Raw genomic sequence first — 19587 nt, forward strand, 5'->3', positions numbered from 1 at the left:
GGGGTGAAATTAAACTTGTTAAATAGCAGTACTGAAATAATGTTCATGAGACTGTATATTTAAGCCTTTTCTCTTATATTCCTGCTAAGAGGATTGGATGGAGGAAATAAGTGATACCATTCTTTGAGCTTATAAAACTTCACAGTATTTACCCAATTCATTGGCCAAAGACTGCCACTTCCTTGGTTTAGAGTTTGGGTAAGATAAGGAATGTTCATCTCTGCTTAAATAAACATTCCAGGTTCTGAATTTTAATTAATGGCAAAAATGTAAACTTTTCTTTCTTTTGATATTCCTTGGACGTATGCTTAAATCTTAACATGTCATTTTCCTGTATGTTAGAGGACTTGTCCTCTGGACTGTAGAATCAGGGTCCTGAATTCATGCCTTGTTATACTACCCAGATTTGTGACACTGAGGATGTGTGCCTTAACTTCACATTACATCTTCATCTGTACAGCTACAAAAATTACCGTCACTTCTGTCTTTCCAGGTTTAGAGTTGTGGCTTCGGAAAAAGCAAAAGGGAGGAATTTAATTTCACTTAATGTTCAGGACTCTGTGATCCTGTAATGTGGTTGTTACTGATCTATAGTTGGCAAAGCTTATAAATGTGTGAGGTCTCTTTCCAGAATTTACAAATAAGTGATTTATATTTCGCCATTTGGGACAAAAATGTTAACATCTCTTTGAACACAGTCAAATTGATACATCTTTAGTCTTTGATCTTTTCATTTCAAGGAAGGCTCATTTTCTTCATTCTACCACTCTACTTTTTAAACTTTATATCCATTTTTCTTGCAAACATTGTCTACACTTGTTGACTCTGCTGCTTTCCTTTCACTCACTTAACCTCCTGTAATCTGATTTCTACCCACACTACTTTACTGAAACTGCTGTTGCCAGCGTCACACTGTGTTTGCTGCACAGTCTAAGGAATAGTCCTCAGTCTTTCCTATCTCAGTGGCAGTTAATACTGCCACCCACTTTCTCCTTGAAACAGGCTCCAGTGACACCACATTTAACGGATTTTCCTCTTCTAATTCTGGTAACACCCAAACCTCCTTAGTAGACTTCTCTTTTTCTACCTATGATTTAAATGCTGTTCTTACTCAGAGGACTGTTGAGCACACTTTGCTTGTCATGATACTGTTTTGCCTAGAGATCATTCATTGCTTTAGTCATAATCTGATGATTCCAAAACTTCTCCTTGGCTTCAGATCTATATATCAAACGGTCTATTGGACATCTTAACTTGACTATTGTAGTAGTCTGCAAGTGATATAAACCCACTTCATCATAACTTCAGGCTAAAGAGGGAGATATGTTGCCTTACAAAACCAAACATCTGGTGCACAGGTGAAACTGATCTTAGGGATGCCTAGAATCAGAGATTCATGTCATCTTGACTTCCCACTTCTCTTTTGCCGCTGCTTGTCAGCATTATTACCTCAAAACCATCTTCCACATGAGGTATAGGATATTATTGACTAAGGACATCCTTAAAGTCAACAGCTTGGCAATCAGAAAGAAAAAATAGGTTTAACTCTTTGTCCAACTGCAGATAGAAAATTGCCTGACAAGGATTCTGATAGACTCAGCTTGGTTTGCCACGGTGGGATGTAAAGTATTTTGACTAACATGCATTCTAGTAATGATGGTAGGAGTGGTGGGAGTGGTAGGGATCTAATAGCTCGATTCACAGAAGAAAGCCAACTTAACCTCTACCCATTTTTCATGTACAGCTCTAATTCCAGTGGATAAGGTAATAAGTTTGTTTATGGTTTTTGATGAACTGCACCTGCTTGATTATCTCCTTAGAATTCATTGCTGTGTCAATTACTGTCTGAGTTGTCTGTGAGAATAAAGGACTCAACTGAAGAAACCTATATGAAAATGGTGATCATTATTTCTTCTTGGAATTAGAAACTTGTATGTGGCAGTCATAATGTTCTAATTAGTGATTTTTAAAAATTAACTCATTAAAATAATCCATACTTTTATAATCATAAAATAGGATGCCCCACGAAGGCAAAATTTCTGTCTACTTTTACTACTACACCTAGAACTTGACACTTAAAAAGTTGCTCAAAAAATAATTTGTTGAATCAATATCAGTTTGTTAAAATCTTGATTTTTTTCAGTGTTTACTTTTTTCGGTAATATTTATTTTAAGAAATAAAAGCTTTCAAGGATAAGTAAAGTTTAACTTTTTTTTACTTTTTCTTTTTTTTTCCTAGACTATCTGTTATAGTCCCTGGGTCAAGACAACAATTTTTACACCTTCGTCGTGGTTCAGAAAGGAGTCTCTGTAGAACCAGAAGCAAAGAAAGGAAGCAATCCAAATTTTTCTTTATTAAATTGACTGTGTAAGATACTTGACTTCCAGGAACAAAAACACGGTGAAATAATAAAATCTCATCTTGGCATCAGTGGACATCATCGTATTGAGGAGCATATTTTTGGAACTTCCCGAGTTGAGATTTGGAACCTTCATTGGTGCTCATTTACTGTGGACTGTAAGCATGAGTGAATTCTGGTTGTGTTTCAACTGCTGTATTGCAGAACAGCCTCAGCCTGTAAGTATGAAGTATGTGGACACATCAGGTGGGGTGCTTATTAAACTTTCCACTGGTTCTCAAACTGAGGATTGGGATCCTAGCAGTAATTGCAAAGCAGTTCTAGAGAATACCACAGAGAATAGTTCAGTGGAACTCTGAACATATGTTTAAAAAGAAATAATGTTTTTAAAGTAAATACTATATGTCAAGAACTCTCCTAGACCATTCATCGTACATGACTGAGAGGAGGTGTTCTTCTGTCAAATAGCTTCTGGAGGAATAGTGAGAGAAAAAGGAGATAGTAACCTGAGGTAAAACAGATAAATCAGCCTTGGAAGTCAGTGGGTGGAAGATGTGACAGCCATATTGCCATCATATTCCTCTCAGTTTACCATCTCATTTTCCTCAGAGCAACCCTCTGAGGAAGATATCATTGTCTTTATTTTTCAGTTGAAACAGGTTCAGTTTTTTGCCCAAAGTCATATAGCTTGTCAGTGGTCTTGACTGACTTCTTGGTATATTCCTTGTTTTTGTGCCCTCTAATATATGCACATATTGTTACCTCTACCAAAATCCTGCCCTCCAGCTTCCAAATTCTGTTTTTTATTAAGACGGAGTTTCACTCTTACTGCCCAGGCTGGAGTGCAATGGCGTGATCTCGGCTCACTGCAACTTCCGCCTCCCGGGTTCAAGTGATTCTCCTGCCTCAGCCTCTTGAGTAGCTGGGATTACAGGCATGTGCCATCACGCCTGGCTAATTTTGTACTTTTAGTACAGACAGGGTTTCACCATGTTGGTCAGGCTGGTCTCGAACTCCTGACCTCAGGTGATCCACCCGCCTCTGCCTCCCAAAGTGCTGGGATTACAGGCGTGAGCCACTGCACCTGGCCTTCTTTTCATTTTTTAAGGTGCCTAAATAAAATGTTACTTACATAAAAATTTCCCCAGCTTTCCCCTGAATGAGATAATACTCATCTGTATTCCCACAGCTCTTTAGTTAATTTTTCTATTATAGCATGGAACCTTTTGCATAGTAAATAACTATTCTACAGTCTCTCCCACAACATTTTGAATAATTTATGGGTCTTCACCACGTTAACTTTGTATCTTCAGGATCAAATATAATATCTTGGAGAGTGTAGGTATACATGATTGATTGTTGGCTGGCTGAACAAATGAATTGATATTTTGTTTTATTTATATTTGTAACAACGTAAGAGGAAAAATAAGGATTAAATTTTAAAAATATAATTGTACACATAACTCCCAATCTCAAGTGATTCACCTGCCTCGGCCTCCCAAAGTGCTGGGATTACAAGCATGAGCCACTGTGCCCTACCATATTATTTTAATTGCTCTACTTACTTAGTATGTTTTGCTGTGTCATAGGGGAAATTTTTTCTTAGCTCTTCTTTTCTAACTCTGTTGGTGATGTCTTTTTTAAAAGCTGGATTGTGGTTACATGTTTTCTTATTATATTTTTCTTTATTTTTTTTCTTGTTTGAGATATTTCATAATACATATGTAAATCTTAGAGTTTGTTTTTTTTTTTTTTTTTGGATTGCATTGAATTTATTTTTATTTTATTTATTTATTTATTTTTTTGAGATGGAGTCTCATTCTGTTGCCCAGGCTGGAGTGCAGTGACGTGATATATAATAAAGGGTATATAATAAAGTGAATTCTCTTCAATATATGATAAATGTATACTCACCAATAGCTAAAATAGGAAGACACAGATTAGGTATTTAAATGGCAGGAGCATAAGCCTCTGGAGTTATGAGACATCAGAAATACATTTTCTGCTACACAGAGGATTTGCAACTTGAGTTTCTCTCATACTGAAACTGGAAAAGTTCCCTTGTCCCCCTAGAAGCCATGCGATGGGGGTGTGGCTCGCTTCTTCAGTGCCCTGCTGCTCAAACCTCTAGGGGAGCATACAGACGGGGAGCTGTGGGGTTCTGACCCCACGACAATGTCTAGGGATGAATCTTTATAGCTGAAGTGCCAGAAGGCGTGTGTTACAGGGTGCTTTTTTAGTTTGCCTTGTGTTAACCAGCTCAGTTAGACCCTCTACCTTGTTACAGGGACAGAAGACTTTCTGTATCCTGGGTTCTTGCTTTGGTGTACTAGAAGAATTGGATCACACGTGGGCTTGGAGAAGGAGTGCAAAGTTTTATTGAGTGGAAGTAGCTCTCTGTCGATGAGGGAGCCAGAAAGGAGATGGTTTTGCCCTGGAGTTGGGCTGCTAGGTGGCCCCAGCTCTCCTTTAACTGCCCCGGACAAACTCCGCCTCGTCCAGCCAGTTGATGGCCTGCTGGCATGCTGGTGTCTGTTGGTGTGCTCTTGTGCAGGCGTGTTCCCTCGACCTCTTTTTACCGTCTAACCGCTTGTGTCTTCTTCCGCTGATGTGCTCCTCTCGACGTTTGGCTGCCTATGTGTCTGCCTGCTAGGGTCTTGGGTTTTTATAGGCCCAGGATGGGGGCACGGTGGGCCAGGGTGGTCTTGGAAAATGCAACATTTGGGCCCGAAAGCAGGAGTGCCTGTCCTCACCTATGTTTGTCCGTGGGGGTGGAGCCCTAGCCAGGGACCTGCCTTTCTCTACCCAGCACTTCCCTGTTCCCACTCCCATATCATTTAAAGGGACCACACTCTTCCCTTCCCAGCACTCCCGTATCAGTACAACATTTAATATGTTAGTTGTTTGTTATTGTTTAATGAATACATATTTATGTGAAGTATTCCATAAAAATTCCATGGACATCTGATTTCTTACCTTTTTGATTCCTGAGAAAAATTACATAAAACTTAATGGGGCTTTGTGGTCACCATAATGGAGGAATAGCTTGCTTGTTGGCATCAGGAAACAGATGTAAAGAATCACTAATTTTTGTTTCTTTACATTATACAAAGACATATCCTTGGTATTCTAAACAATATCAAGACTGCCTTATCTTAAAGCTGCTTGGTCATCTGCTAAAGTTTTCTAAAATATTTACTGAAATAAAGTGCTGCATGCCAACTCTCCCACTTGTTCCCTATCACCCCCTGCTTTTGCACATTCCATGTATGAAAAAGGAACAACCCAATATTGGGAAGAAAATAGAATGTATTTTTCTGAGTATAGTAGAATAATCATTTTTCTCCTCCTACTCCTTCATTTTAATATAGTACAATGCAGGGTATAATAGAGCCCCAATGTTTTGAACCGTGGTATTCCAAAACTTAGTAACTTAGTAATGCTGTAGTTGCTGTTGCTGTAGTTGCTGTTGCTAGATATAGCTAAGGTTGTAGATTTTTAATTGGATGGTTGCTGCCCTGCAATTTAATTTTTTAAAAAGAGTTGTTAGGGCTGGGCGCAGTGGCTAACACCTGTAATCCTAGCACTTTGAGAGGCCAAGGCAGGTGGATTGCCTGAGCTCAGGAGTTCGAGACCAGCCTGAGCAACATGGTGAAACCCTGTCTCTACTAAAAAAAAAAAAAAAAAAAAAAAAATTAGCCGATGTGATGTTATGTGCCTGAAGTCCTAGCTACTCCAGAGGCTGAGGCAGGAGAATTGCTTGAACCCTCAAGGTGGAGGTTGCAGTGAGCTGAGATTGCGCAGCTGTGCTCCAGCCTGGCGACAGGGCAAGACTCTATCTAAAAAAAAAAAAAAAAAAAAAAAAAAAAAAAAGATTTGTTAGCTGTTGACAGAACTATAGTGAATTCTTCACCAACTTATTGAGCATCAGAATACTGGTCAGCTTCTAAGGTAGCTTTAAAAAACAAGGAACCCTGATTTACAGAAAAAAAAAAAAAGCCACTTTTCTATTCATATTATTTGCCTTCCCATCTAATGGTTTCCCACATAGCACTGATTTTTTGTAATGCTGCTTGTATCTGGAATGTGTTAATTTGTTTTTGTTTTTGTTTGTTTTGAGACGGAGTTTTGCTCTTGTCGCCTAGGCTGGAGTGCAATGGTGCGATCTTGGCTCACTGCAACCTCTGCCTCCTGGGTTTAAGCAATTCTCCTGCCTCAGCGTCCTGAGTAGCTGGAATTACAGGCACCCTCCACCATGCCCAGCTAATTTTTGTAGTTTTAGTAGAGATGGGGTTTCTCCATGTTAGCCAGGCTGGTCTCGAACTCCTGACCTCAAGTGATCCACCCGCCTCGACCTCCCAAAGTGCTGGGATTATAGCTGTGAGCCACCGCGCCCAGCCTTTTTTTTTTCTCTTACTCTTTTTTTTTTTTTTTTTTGAGAAGGAGTCTCGCTGTGTCTCCCAAGCTGGAGTGCAGTGGTGCGATCTTGGCTCACTGCAACCTCCGCCTCCTAGGTTCAGACAATTCTCCTGCCTCAGCCTCCCGAGTAGCTGGGACTACAGGCATGCGCCACCACACCCGGTTAATTTTTATATTTTAGTAGAGATGGAGTTTCACCTTGTTGGCCAGGCAGATGTTGAACTCCTGACCTCAAATGATCCTCCTGCCTCAGCCTTCCAAAGTGCTGGGAATTGCAGGCATGAGCCACCACACCTGGCCTTGGAATGTGTTATTTTGGACATGTACGCACTTACAGTACATTTGTAACAATAACACTCTGGTATTTCTACAATGAGCCAGGTAGTGGTGAGATAACAGTGAATACAACAGATGTCATCTCTACCATCATCTTGTCTCACTTTAGTGGAGGACATATTTACTGTACAAATAAGTATGTATGGTATCAGGTGGTGATAAGTGCACCGTGGAAAAAGAAAGCAAGAAAAAAGAGGATGACGTTGGGGAAATGGGGATATTAATTTAAATAGTGTGTTCAGGGAAGGCCTCTCAGATTAAGTGCTGTATAGGCACAAGTTTAAGGGAGTAAAGTACACAAATACTTGGGGCAAAGCACTTAGAGTGAGTAGTAAGTGCAAGGTTGGGTGTGTGAGTGGAACATCAGAGAAGGCAGAGTGGCTGTGAGGCATGGGGCCAGTGGTGGGAATGAGGTCTAAGAGGTAACCAAGGGCCAGTTCATGTTTGGTCTTCCAGGTCATGAAAAGACTGGTTTTTATTCTTTGTGAAATAGGAAATCATTGAATGGTTTAGAGCAAAAAGCCAAAGTATGTGGAAGAACATACCTATTTTTTCTAGTGGTTTGACTTACTGTATGCTCAGACAGAGAGCACTGACAAACCATACTGTACACTGTAGCCCAGTGAGCCACTTCACTCCTTCATGCACATTTAGCCTCCTCAGCTGTCTGGAGTTGAGTATGGAATATGCTCTGCAATAAGGTTGCTTATTCCCTTTGTGGCTTTTCTTTCTGCCATTTGTTGTTCTGATGTATAGTTTTAACCTATAATAGTCAGGGTGGGGGCATGAGGATATGTGCAAGTGATGGTGCTGGAGTTGCCACAGTGAAACAGAGGAAGTGCAGTGTGCTCAGTGTTTAGATGGTTCAAGGTTACTTCAAGGGAAGTGGTTGAGGAAACGGAGTGGGGATAGATCAGTTAGACAGCTAAGGATTGCTTTTAGAAAACATCAAAGTTAGGCCAGGTGCAGTGGCTCATGCCTGTAATCCCAGCACTTTGGGAGGCCGAGGCGGGCTGATTACCTGAGGTCAGGAGTTCGAGACCAGCCTGGCCAACATGGTGAAACCCTGTCTCTACTAAAAATACAAAAAATAGCTGGGCGTGGTGTCACATGCCTGTAATCCCAGCTACTCGGGAGGCTGAGGCAGGAGAATTGTTTGAGACTGGGAGGCGAGGGTTGCAGTGAGCCGAGATCATGCCACTGCACTCCAGCCTGGACTGGGCCACAGAGTGAGACTCTGTCTCAAAAAAAAAAAAAAGAAAAAAAAGAAAACATCAAAGTTACTACTGCAGCCTCAGAGGATGAACCAACAATTCCATGAAAGGTGGCTAGAGGAAACTCTAGCTGAGGGCACTCCATGAGGGGATTTATGTAAAACAGAAAAGTGATTGGTCAAATATGATGGATCTCAATAGCTACTATGCAATAATAACCGCATATGGCACAGATTTGTATAGAACTTCCATTTTCAGGAACCACATTTTATACCCTAAATTAGGTATGAGTATAGTAAAAGTGTCAATTTTTTTCCTTTTTCTGAAAACACAAATGTGCATGTTCCTGATTTAATTTCACACATCACATTATAAAACCATAGTCATCTCAAAATGCTTAAACTAAATGAATTTACTTAATAAAAGAAGAAAATTAGCCTTATCAGGGCCTGGCGTGGTGGCTCACACCTGTATCCCGAGCACTTTGGGAGGCCAAGGCAGGCGGATCACGAGGTCAGAAGATCGAGACCATCCTGGCTAATGTGGTGAAACCCAGTCTCTACTAAAAATACAAAAAATTAGCCGGGTGTGGTGGCGGGTGCCTGCAGTCCCAGCTACTCGGGAGGCTGAGGCAGGAGAATGGTGTGAACCCGGGAAGCGGAGCTTGCAGTGAGCGGAGATTGCGCCACTGCACTCCAGCCTGGAGACAGAGCGAGATTCTGTCTAAACAATAAAGAGAAGAAAATTAGCCTTATCAGTTGAGAAATGAAAACCCTACTTTTTAGAAAAACATCATGGAAGACTGATTCAAATGTTTTAACTGTACTACTAAACCTAGAAATTCTAAAGACTAGTATACTGGAACTACCTCCCCTGCCTTAGGACTATTGCTATTTTCTTGTAGATAGTCACTTTGTAATGTAGTGGATGGTATTCACTGTATATTGTACCTCTTCAGCTCCTTTAATATAACTGTGGAGATAGTTTGAATTTGTCTATATGTACTTGAAAACAAACTAGAAAGGCTCTTTTCAAAACTGTGGAATAGACAGGTTCTGGTGTTCCAGTACTGTTGTCTGTGCCCTTAACCAATTAGGAACTGTTGGTAAGCTAGTGTCCATAGCATTCGGCGTGAGTTCAAGATGGGGAAAAGGGATAAGAAGGCAGTAGAAAGCTATTTATGTTTTGAAAGTATAATGCTTTTATAAGTTTATAAATGTCAGAGAAGAAATTTTGCTTTAATGTTTTTCGGTTCAGAATGGAGTTGATCTTTATTCAGTTCAGATTGGAGGGTTTTTTTTGTTTGTTTTTTTGACTACATACCTCAAGACGAAGCAAGCCATTTCTTTGTAAACCATGTGGTTGTTGCAATTTTTAGTTACTTAAAATGTGACATCAGCAAAAGTAATAATCTTTAAAAGAAAAATTAAATCTTCTTTCAAACTGTAATATATTTGGTACAAAAATTATAAAACAGGCCAGGTGCAGTGACTTGCACGTATAATCCCAACACTTTGGGAGGCTGAGGCGGGAGCATTGCTAGAGCCTAGGAGTTCGAGACCAGCCTGGGGTGTAACATAGTAGGACCTTGTCTCTACAAAAAATTTTAAAAATTAGCTGTGTGTGGTAGTGTGTGCCTGTAGTCCCAGCTACTCGGGAGGCTGAGGTAGGAGGATTGCTTGAGCTGGGAGGTTGAAGCTGTAGTGAGCCAGGATCGCATCCCTGCACTCCAGCCTGGGCAACAGAGTGAAACCCTGTTTCAAAAAACAAATTTTATATATATATATATATATATATAATTTTATATGCTTATATATATAACAGGTCAAAATATACAAATATATGTGTGTGTGTGTATATCATATACATATGTCTGTATATATATATCATGTAATGATATATATATGTGTGTGTATATATATCATGTAATGATGCACAACAACAAACAGATATAAGCTCCTACCCAATACAGATGATCTGTTGGTGGACATTTGAGTAGTTTCTAGTTTTAAGTTTTTTTTCTGTTACAAACTGCTGTAAATTCTTGTACATATCTCAGTATATACATGACTTTGAGTATACTTGTTTCTGTAGCATATATATCTAAAAGTGGAAATACTGAATTGTGGGGTGTGGGCATGATCAGTTTCACAAGATAGTGCCAAATTATTTTGCAAAGGGATAACTGCTCCCACATTAATGTGGTATAGTTTCACTTTCACAACATCTTCATTAATGCTTGTTTTTTCACTTTTTAATTTTTGTCAGTCTGATGGGTAAGGTGGGATTTCATGGTATTGTTCTTTTCCAATTGCTAGTGAGGTTAAGGGAAGCACTTCTTCATGTGCTTGTTGCTCAGTATGGTTTCCTCCTGTGTGAAAGACATGCCTGTTCATGTCTTTTGTACATTTTTAAAATTTCTTATTTATTCATAGACTTCCCTCTTACGTTCTGAATACAGATTATTTGTTGGTTATGTGTGATTTAACAAAGTACCTTTTTTGGCTTATATTTTTGTGCTTAAGAATTTTTTCTTACCTCTCATTCATAAGGATAATTCACCCAAATTTCCCTATAAAAGTGGAATAATTTTGCCTTTTAGAAGCCTGGAGTTGATTTTGTGGATTTTCGAAGAAGGGATTTAATTATATTTATTTTCCATATGGGGAACCCTCTGTCCCACAGCGACTTCATAAGAAGTCTTTCCTGGACAGGCACAGTGGCTCACACCTGTAATCCCAGCACTTTGGGAGGGCAAGGAGGGTAGATCACGAGGTCAGGAGATCGAGACTGTCCTGGCTAACACGGTGAAACCCTGTCTCTACTAAAAATACAAAAAAATAGCTGGGCGTGGTGGCGGATGCCTGTGGTCCCAGCTACTCAGGAGGCTGAGGCAGGAGAATGGCGTGAACCTGGGAGGCGGAGCTTGCAATGAGCCGAGATCGCGCCACTGCACTCCAGCCTGGGCAACAGAGTGAGACTCCATCTCAAAAAAAAAAAAAAAATAGAAGTCTCTCCCCTCCCCACTGGTATGCAGTGTACATTATCAGGCTTCCCTACATGCATGAGTCAGACTCTAGATTCTGTTTGACCATTTGTTCATCCTGGTGCCAATACACGATGATACACAGTGTCTTCTAGAGTTTGCATTAATACTGTTTTGATATCTGCGAGGGCAGATCCCTTTGTCTTTGTTCACCTTTTGTCGTGTTTTGGCCAGTCTTAGCCCTTGACTATTACAGATCAGTTTTAAAATTAGTTTGTCAGGTTTTCCATAAGGCCTGTTGGGATTTGGATTAGACCTGTATTGAATATCTTTATAATTCCCATTTGTGAAACTGGTGTGTCTTTATTTTTAAGCTATTTCCATAAAGGCTTTTAAAAACTTATATTTTTAAACATATTCAGAAGTAGACAGTAGTATAATGAGCCCTGTGTACCCATCTCTCAGCTTCAACAACTTTAATTCTTGTCTAATCTTCACCTCATTCCATCCACTTTATCCTTTGCTCTGTTATTTTGAAGGCAAATCTGAGATATTATATCATTTTGTCCATAAATATTTCAGTATCCCTAAAAGATAAGGACTCTTATTTAACATAACCACAATACCATTATAATACCAAAAATTAATAATTTGAAAGGATTTATTTTACATATAAATGTACAGTATAAAAGTTATGAAACAAATATATTATGAAGTACATATTACTCGTTAAGAAATAGGACATTGCCAGCACCCCAGAAGCCTCCTTGTGTCCTTTCCAATTACACACATGCCTGTTCCAACACCTGGAGGAACTGCTGTCCTGATTTTTATGGTAATCACTTCCTTGTTGTGTTTTACGATTTTACCATCTATGTATGTATCCCTAAACAGTATAATTTAGTTTGCCTGTTTTAACGTTAAATGGAGTCATTCCTGGTTGTAATCTTTGGCGTTTTCTTCTTTCATCCAATGGTATATTTATAAGATTGATTCATATTGATGCAGATAGCTAAATTTTATGTTCATTTTTCTTTAATGTTTTCTTGTTTGGCTGTACCGTAATAGATTTTTCCATTACAGTTCTTTTGATAAACCTAGTACGCGACTATTATGCACAATGCTCTTTTGTGCATTTGTGTATGTGTAGCCTGGTAACATGTGCACAAGTTTTTCTAGGGTATATACCTAGGAGTGACATTACTGGGTCTAACAGCTGAGGAAGTTACCTTTACCAAGCAAAAGCAAATTCTTTTAGACTTGATGTTACCATCTTACATTCCCACCAGCTGTTTGAATGTTCCATTGTGCCATATCCTCTTCAACACATGGTATTTTCAGACTTCAAAATTTTTATCATTGGGGGAAGAATGTAGTAACAGTTTTTTGAAGGTTAGCCTTGTATTGTTTTGCATTTTAATATGAGAGTGAACAGTAACTCTGACTTATTAATAGGTTGTGAGCTTCAGGATTATGCACAAATTAGAGATTTATTGAAGTAGTAACCCCAGTTCCACACTTCCACACCCTTTGTCATCAGCATATTCCATTTCTATTACAGTGTAAGACTAATTATTTCAGAGTACAGAAAAAGACACATTTAGATAAACTGAAGCAGATTAAAGTGACTTTATAAGACAACATCTTTGTTTTTATGTTTAATTTCAAGTATGGTTAAGCACTAATTTAATTCAGTGCTTTCTGCTTATTTTGTTTCTAGTAACTCTTACAGAAACAAGTGTAGTCAGTAGCCAACATACATCCATGTCAGCCTATATATGACTTACTAGGAGGGCTTAATTTTTTAAAAGAGATGAAAAATAAAGAGAAGGTCTAGTATTTTCCTCCCACATTCCAACAGATCATTTTATGTGCCCCCTTTGGGTGAGCACATTCCATGTTGTAGACCATTGATTATAGTAGTCAGAGCATGGAGCTCTGGAGTTCAGAAAAAGTATTTTATTATCGTTGTTATGACAAAAATAATTACCATGTAAAGGAAAAGAAAAGAAACTCAGCGAAAAAATTTATGAACAAAAGAGAAAAGAAACTTATGGTTAAATAATTTTTAAAATACATATGGCAAATAAGCATCAATTATTTTTTTTTCTATATGCCCATTGGAAAAAATCATCTTGCCTCATCTAATAGGCAACGTTAAATGGAGTCACTATGTGTTCCTCTTAACTGGAAGATTTCTTTCATTCAGTGTGAATACTGAAACATTTATTTTACCTTTTTTTTTTTTCTCCCCAGCAGAGACAGGGTCTTGTTTTGTTGCCCAGGCTGGTCTCAGGCTTCTGGCCACAAGTGATCTTCCTGCCTCAGCCTCCCAAAGTGCTGGGATTACAGGCATGAGCGACTTAGCCTGGTCAAACATTTCTTTAGTTGTTTGAAAGTCATCTGACTATATCTGTGAAATTATGTTTATTTAGAAAACATAGCCTTTAATTACAAATTCTGTTATTGTGTAAATGATGTGCAAATCTCCATCTTTTCATGAGGTGGCTAATTATTAAAATGGCTAAAGAGTTGCTTCTAAAACACCAATAGCATGAATTTTTTTTTTTAAACTGACTTTTGGGGTTTATAAGCCTAGACACAACAAGAATGAAGAGGATTAAGCCTTTGTCTGTCTAGAGTTAGTGAGGATTGGGTTCTGATTCTCACGTGGCCTTGATGTATACAAATAGGAAAGAAAGGAATACTGGTAAGGAACTCAAAATTGCGTTATTTTTCAAATCAGTAGTAGGTTGAAACTAGGTAGTGCATTGTTGTAGAAAAATAAAATGTTTTTGCTGATATGTATCCGTGACTAAAGGGAAGTTAGAACTTAAGTAATTATCTGGGATTTAATAATATAATGGTATTTTAATAACTATCTGGGGCTGGTATTTATGATGTTTATAATATATTGAACAGTTTTAGAAGCACTTTTTAAGAATCTGTTCATCTGTGATGTAAACAGATGGTATAAACCATTCAGTTTTTCATCCTCTCAGACTTGTTCATATTGAGTAGGAAATATTACAGATACATTTTATTAGCAGTTCTCATGCAAGACAAATTCTAGGTCAGTTCTCAGTTCTCGGGGTACCCTAAAGTTTGGTCTGATCTCTTATCACCTTTGCACATAGTAAAAATTCTTCTGGTTCTTAGATATTTCTGGTATTTATGTTCCATCTACTTTTGTCTATTGAACTTTCTTATAGTTTCTTGAAAAGGTGTTATGCTTACATTCTTGTTTTAGCAGATGGGATATTGTTTGTTTTATATGTGATTTTGTTTTCTTTTGTGAAATGAAAATAATTTTCATCCAATCTTAAAATTTTAGATCTTAGAGACATCATAGGCAAACGTAGTCAAATGCATGTGGGCATGCGTGCATGCGGATTTGGAAACTATAATAAGAAGTTAATTAGTAAACTAAGTTAAGATCAGCGAATTAGTGGCAGAGCCTTTTGCATTTTAAGACCAGTTTTCTTTCTAGTATATTTCAGTAAATTTTATCCAAATAGAAATGAACACCCATGTTGGATATAAAGTTGAATTGTGAGACTATGCAGATACAGCACTAGGTGGTAAGTTACAGTGAAACAAGCAGTGATTCAGTATTTCAGAAAGCGTTTCTTGCTACCAAGTGTTAATTATTATCTGCCATTTTTGCAGACTTAGTTCAAATGCTTTCATATATATTAACTTAATGAGAAACATGTCTATCATTTTAATTTCTTCGTTTCCCCCCCCTTATCCCCTATCACTGTTTGTTTTGTTTTGGTTTTATTTGTTCTTGCAGTGTCTACCTGGGTAACAGTTGGGTGATGTCTTCATTGGGATCTTAACATGAACAAATACTTATGCATGTACCTGTTATGTACTTGTGCATATATTCAAAAGTCGTTAAGATACTGGAGATAGTGTTAGCTGTCTGTGGGTCATTTGGGATAAGTAAACAGAATCTCCTCTACATTAAGCAAAAAAAGATATTACTCAATGCCATTTTTTTGGCCTACCTTATGACAGATAAAATTTGTAAGAAACCTAAGGCAAATGTGCTTTCAGGAGTACTTAGCTATAGGAAGTGATCATATTTTTAAGAACCCCAAGGTTCTTAAAAACCAAACAGGTTTTTCCCCTTTTCATGTGAGGGCTGGTTCTCTATTAGAGTTGGTCAGAAAGGCTGGGCGCGGTGGTGGCTCACGCCTGTAATCCCAGCACTTTGGGAGGCTGAGGTGGGTGGATCACAACGTCAGGAGATAAAGACCATCCTGGCTAACACAGTGAAACCCCGTCTCCACTAAAAATAAAAAAAAATTAGCTGGGTGTGGTGGCACGCACCTGTAGTCCCAGCTACTCGGGAGGCGCTGAGGCAGAATTGCTTGAACCTGGGAGGCGGAGGTTGCAGTGAGCCGAGATCGCGCCACTGCTCTCCTGCCTGGGCGGCAGAGTGAGACTCCGTCTCAAAAAAAAAAAAAAAAAAATGTCAGACAGATCTGGATTTGAATTCCAGAGCTGGTACTTATTTATTTACTGTTTGACCTTGGGCAGATTAATTGAATTTCTGCAAATGAGAATAATGACACCTATCTCATAGGATTCAAGATAGGTAGTGAATTAAAATATATTAAGATAATTTATCTAAAGTGCTTAGCAGAGTGCATGGCATAAGTGAATGCTCTTATTATGGATGTTGAGTTGATAAATTGCAATTTGCTCTCATTTTAAGTAACGGGCTTTTAAAATTTTGCTTTTATCCCCATTGGTTATTTTCAAGTACATTTCTATTTGAAATGAACATGACCATCAAATCTTAAAGAGCTGGTCTCTTACCAGCAATATTTTGTTCTCGTTTGATTTGACGTTAGTTACCACAAAGAGAGATATAGTTATCTCAACATAAGAGAGGATGTTGGACTGGGTTTATATGTATATTTTCTTCTTTCCTGAAACCCTACTTCACAAGACATTAAAGGAGTTTAAATAACAAAAAGATAAAACCTACAAAGAAAAAGAGAGTGAAGAGGAGAGAGAACCATGGATCAGATATAATAAAAAAATAGTTGGGATGGTAGAGTGGGAACCTATTTAGCTGAGTGAGCCACTGCCTAACTGCGTACAGAGGGGGATACTGATAAGCAAGCCAGCCAGCCAGCATTCTTTACCTGCCTTCATCTTAGAATGCCTGCAACTAGATTTGAACTCTTCTGTCTGGACTTCAGCAGGTCCTTTTCTAGAGAGCCTACTGCCATCACAGAAGGGACCTGCTGATAACCTGCAATTGTGGTTTCCCCAAGCAAAAAGTGAGCTCACCATCTGATCACTGTTCATTGAATTTACAGTTGAACATGACCCATGCACACTAAGCCTCGTTTGGATGGCCTGTGTTCATTAGACAACAGAAAAGCTAAAAGGAATGAACTGAATAAAAGAACTCAGAATAGATGATACAGGCAATAGGAAAAAACTAAAAAACAAAACAAAAAACATGAATAGGTCTCAGATGATGAGACACTGGATTCACTAAACAAGAACAACATGCCTACAAAGGAAGCGAGAGAGAGAAGGAACAAATCGATAACAAGAAACGATGCTTGGAAATAATATGATAGCTGAAATAAAGTAGTCCATGAGAAGGCTGGAAGATGTAGTTCATTCTTCCAGCAAGCAAAACAAAAATATAAAGAAATGTAAAGTAGAAGGGAAAATTAAGAAAGTTAGATGATCAACCCAGGAAGTACAAAATCTGCCTAAAGTTACAAAAAAGAGGACAAAAGGCATTGGAGGATAATAAATTATCAAAGTAATACTACAGGAAAATTTCCCTAGTAAATTATCAAAGTAATACTATGGGAAAATTTCCCTGAACTACAAAACAAAACAAAACAAAAAACAGTAGTCTCTTGGTTGAATGAAAAAGAACCCATACTACTGAGTGAAATTTCAGACTATCTGGACAAGTCACTTAGCTATTTAATCGGTTATACCACGAGATACTTATGGAGGGTATTAGAACAATTAATGATAGTTTCATTAAGAGGTAAGCAAACAACTTTGGGAGGCCAAGGCAGGTGGATCACGAGGTGAGTTCAAGACCAGCCTGGCCAAGACGGTGAAACCCCATCTCTACTAAAATTAGCTGGGTGCGGTCGCAGGTGCCTGTAATCCCAGCTACTTGGGAGGCTGAGGCAGGAGAATCACCTGAACCCGGGTGGCAGAGGTTGCAGTGAGGCGAGATCGTGCCACTGCACTCCAGCCTGGGCAACAGAGTGAGACTGTCTCAAAAAAAAAAAAAAAAAAAAAGTTAAGCAGACATTGTGTGTAAAATTTGTGACAGAATTTTTTTTTTTAAAGCTAAGCAAGCCAGAAGCAATTCCAGTGCAAAGTGTGGTGTAAGAAAAATTAATTATAGTACAGTACTTGGCTCAATTGTAAACACTCTTCACATAGAGTTAATATAAACACTTGATTTTTGTATTTCAATTTTATATAGTAAATGTTTGGGGGGAATTATATGAGTTGCTTTGAAACACAGTTGTTCACACAGTGATGTGAAGGAAACAACAGTGGACAAGGAAGACTCCCAGATCTGATTTTAGTTAGCTGTGGGACTTTGGCAAGTAATATCTTCCTAGGTACGTTGTACACCGTATATATACAGTGTATAGAAACAATCCCAGATGGACCCATAGTGACAGAAATTTCTAGTGAAAAGTTTTTAACACCAATGATATTAACAATATCATTAATACTTGAAAGCTAGTTCAGATTAGTTTCTCCCCTCCTTTTTTTTTTTTTTTTTAACCTATTTTGTGCTTCAGTTTTCATACTTGGAATATGTGACTTAAACCAGATACTAATTTTAAATAGAAGGAGAAAAAAACTGTTTTCACTTCAGGTTTCTCACTGAGAGATGAGAACAACTAGTTCCTTCAATTTTGCTTTTAGCAATTTGGCCCTTGAAAAGGTCACTATAGATTTGCTTAGAGATTCCTTTTAAAAACAAATTTGGGGGTCTCCTGCAAACTTCTCATCTGTCAAAAGCTGCAAAATACATACTAAGTAGGAAAAGGTTAGTTACCTACTAAACCCTAAAGGACAGATACCGACAGCACCACACTTAAGATTGAATTGTAAATGCATTACCAGCAACTCACCTATTTATTTATGAATATTTCCAACACAAAATATGTTTCCTTTCTGTACTTTGACTTAGATAATTCTCTGCTTATAATACTAGCTGGTTTTGGTTTCTCTGTGGTGATCTATGGTGTGACTCTCATCTCCTCTAGAGAGAGCTCCTTATATAAGCTCTGTCACCTGAGGGCCACTGCTGGCATTCCAGTGAGTGAGCTAAGCTCTAGAAGCCAGACAAGTAGAATTATTTTTCCCACCGTAGAAGATACAGTACAAGTTCATGTATAGAAGAAGTTTATTATTTTCTCAAGTTTTGACCTAAGTATGAGAATTTGGAATCCAAAGTAGGCTATTCAGTTATTGAAGAGCAGATATTTTTCCAGTCTCTGCAGTATCTAAAACCTTGTTTCTCTTTCATTTGTCCCTTAACATATTAGAGATTTTTTTTGTTATATTCTTAGAAACCAGACTTCCACAGGCAGTATTATCAACTCAGATTACCACCCATGGGAAGGCTGAATTCAGCTTCTTGAACATGAATATCCAGGACCTGGACACTGTTAAGACTCCCATCTTGGCCAGGCATGGTGGCTCATGCCTGTAATCTCAGCACTTTAGGAGGCCAAGGTGGATGGATTAGTTGAGGTCAGGAGTTCGAGACCTGCCTGACCAACATGGTGAAACCCATCTTTACTAAAAATACAAAAAATTAGATGGGCGTGGTGGTGCATGCCTGTAATTCCAGCTACTCGGGAGGCTGAGACAAGAGAATCGCTTGAACCCAGGAGGCGGAGGTTGCAGTGAGCTGAGATTGCACCACCGCACTCCAACCTGGGTAACGAATGAGACTCTTGTCTCCAAAAAAAAAAAACAAAAAAAAAAAACAAAAAAAAACACCTTTATTCAATAGAGAGTACAAAGGTGAACAAATGAGGACTTCTGAGCAGTGGCTGAGACAAGAAGTGAGAGTTTGCCAGAGGATCCCAGATTTGAAGGGAAGGTAAAATGTCATATACTGCTATAGAAGGTACTAGCAAATGAGTTCATGGCTTTAAAGTTCTTGGAACTGTGCCTGGTATCTTATAAGTACTCTTTATTACCCATTTTTACTTTTTAAATATTCAGCTGTTAATCTTTT

At 38.5% G+C, this 19587-nt stretch overlaps 1 protein-coding gene across 5 annotated transcripts in view; it reads left to right on the forward strand.

Annotated features, from left to right (window-relative positions):
* The window catches only part of CDC42SE2 (CDC42 small effector 2), a 124085-nt gene that overhangs the window by 86350 nt on the left and 18148 nt on the right, over positions 1-19587 (forward strand). For all 5 annotated transcript variants that reach the window (XM_063706750.1, XM_004042452.4, XM_055386554.2 and 2 more), the window contains one exon: positions 2240-2578. In XM_063706750.1, the coding sequence (XP_063562820.1) occupies positions 2525-2578 (54 nt within the window). In that variant the 5' untranslated portion in view covers positions 2240-2524. The remainder of the gene's footprint in view (positions 1-2239; positions 2579-19587) is intronic.

This window comes from Gorilla gorilla, chromosome 4 (assembly GCF_029281585.2).
Source record: "Gorilla gorilla gorilla isolate KB3781 chromosome 4, NHGRI_mGorGor1-v2.1_pri, whole genome shotgun sequence".
In the NCBI taxonomy this organism is placed as follows: Eukaryota; Metazoa; Chordata; class Mammalia; order Primates; family Hominidae; genus Gorilla; species Gorilla gorilla.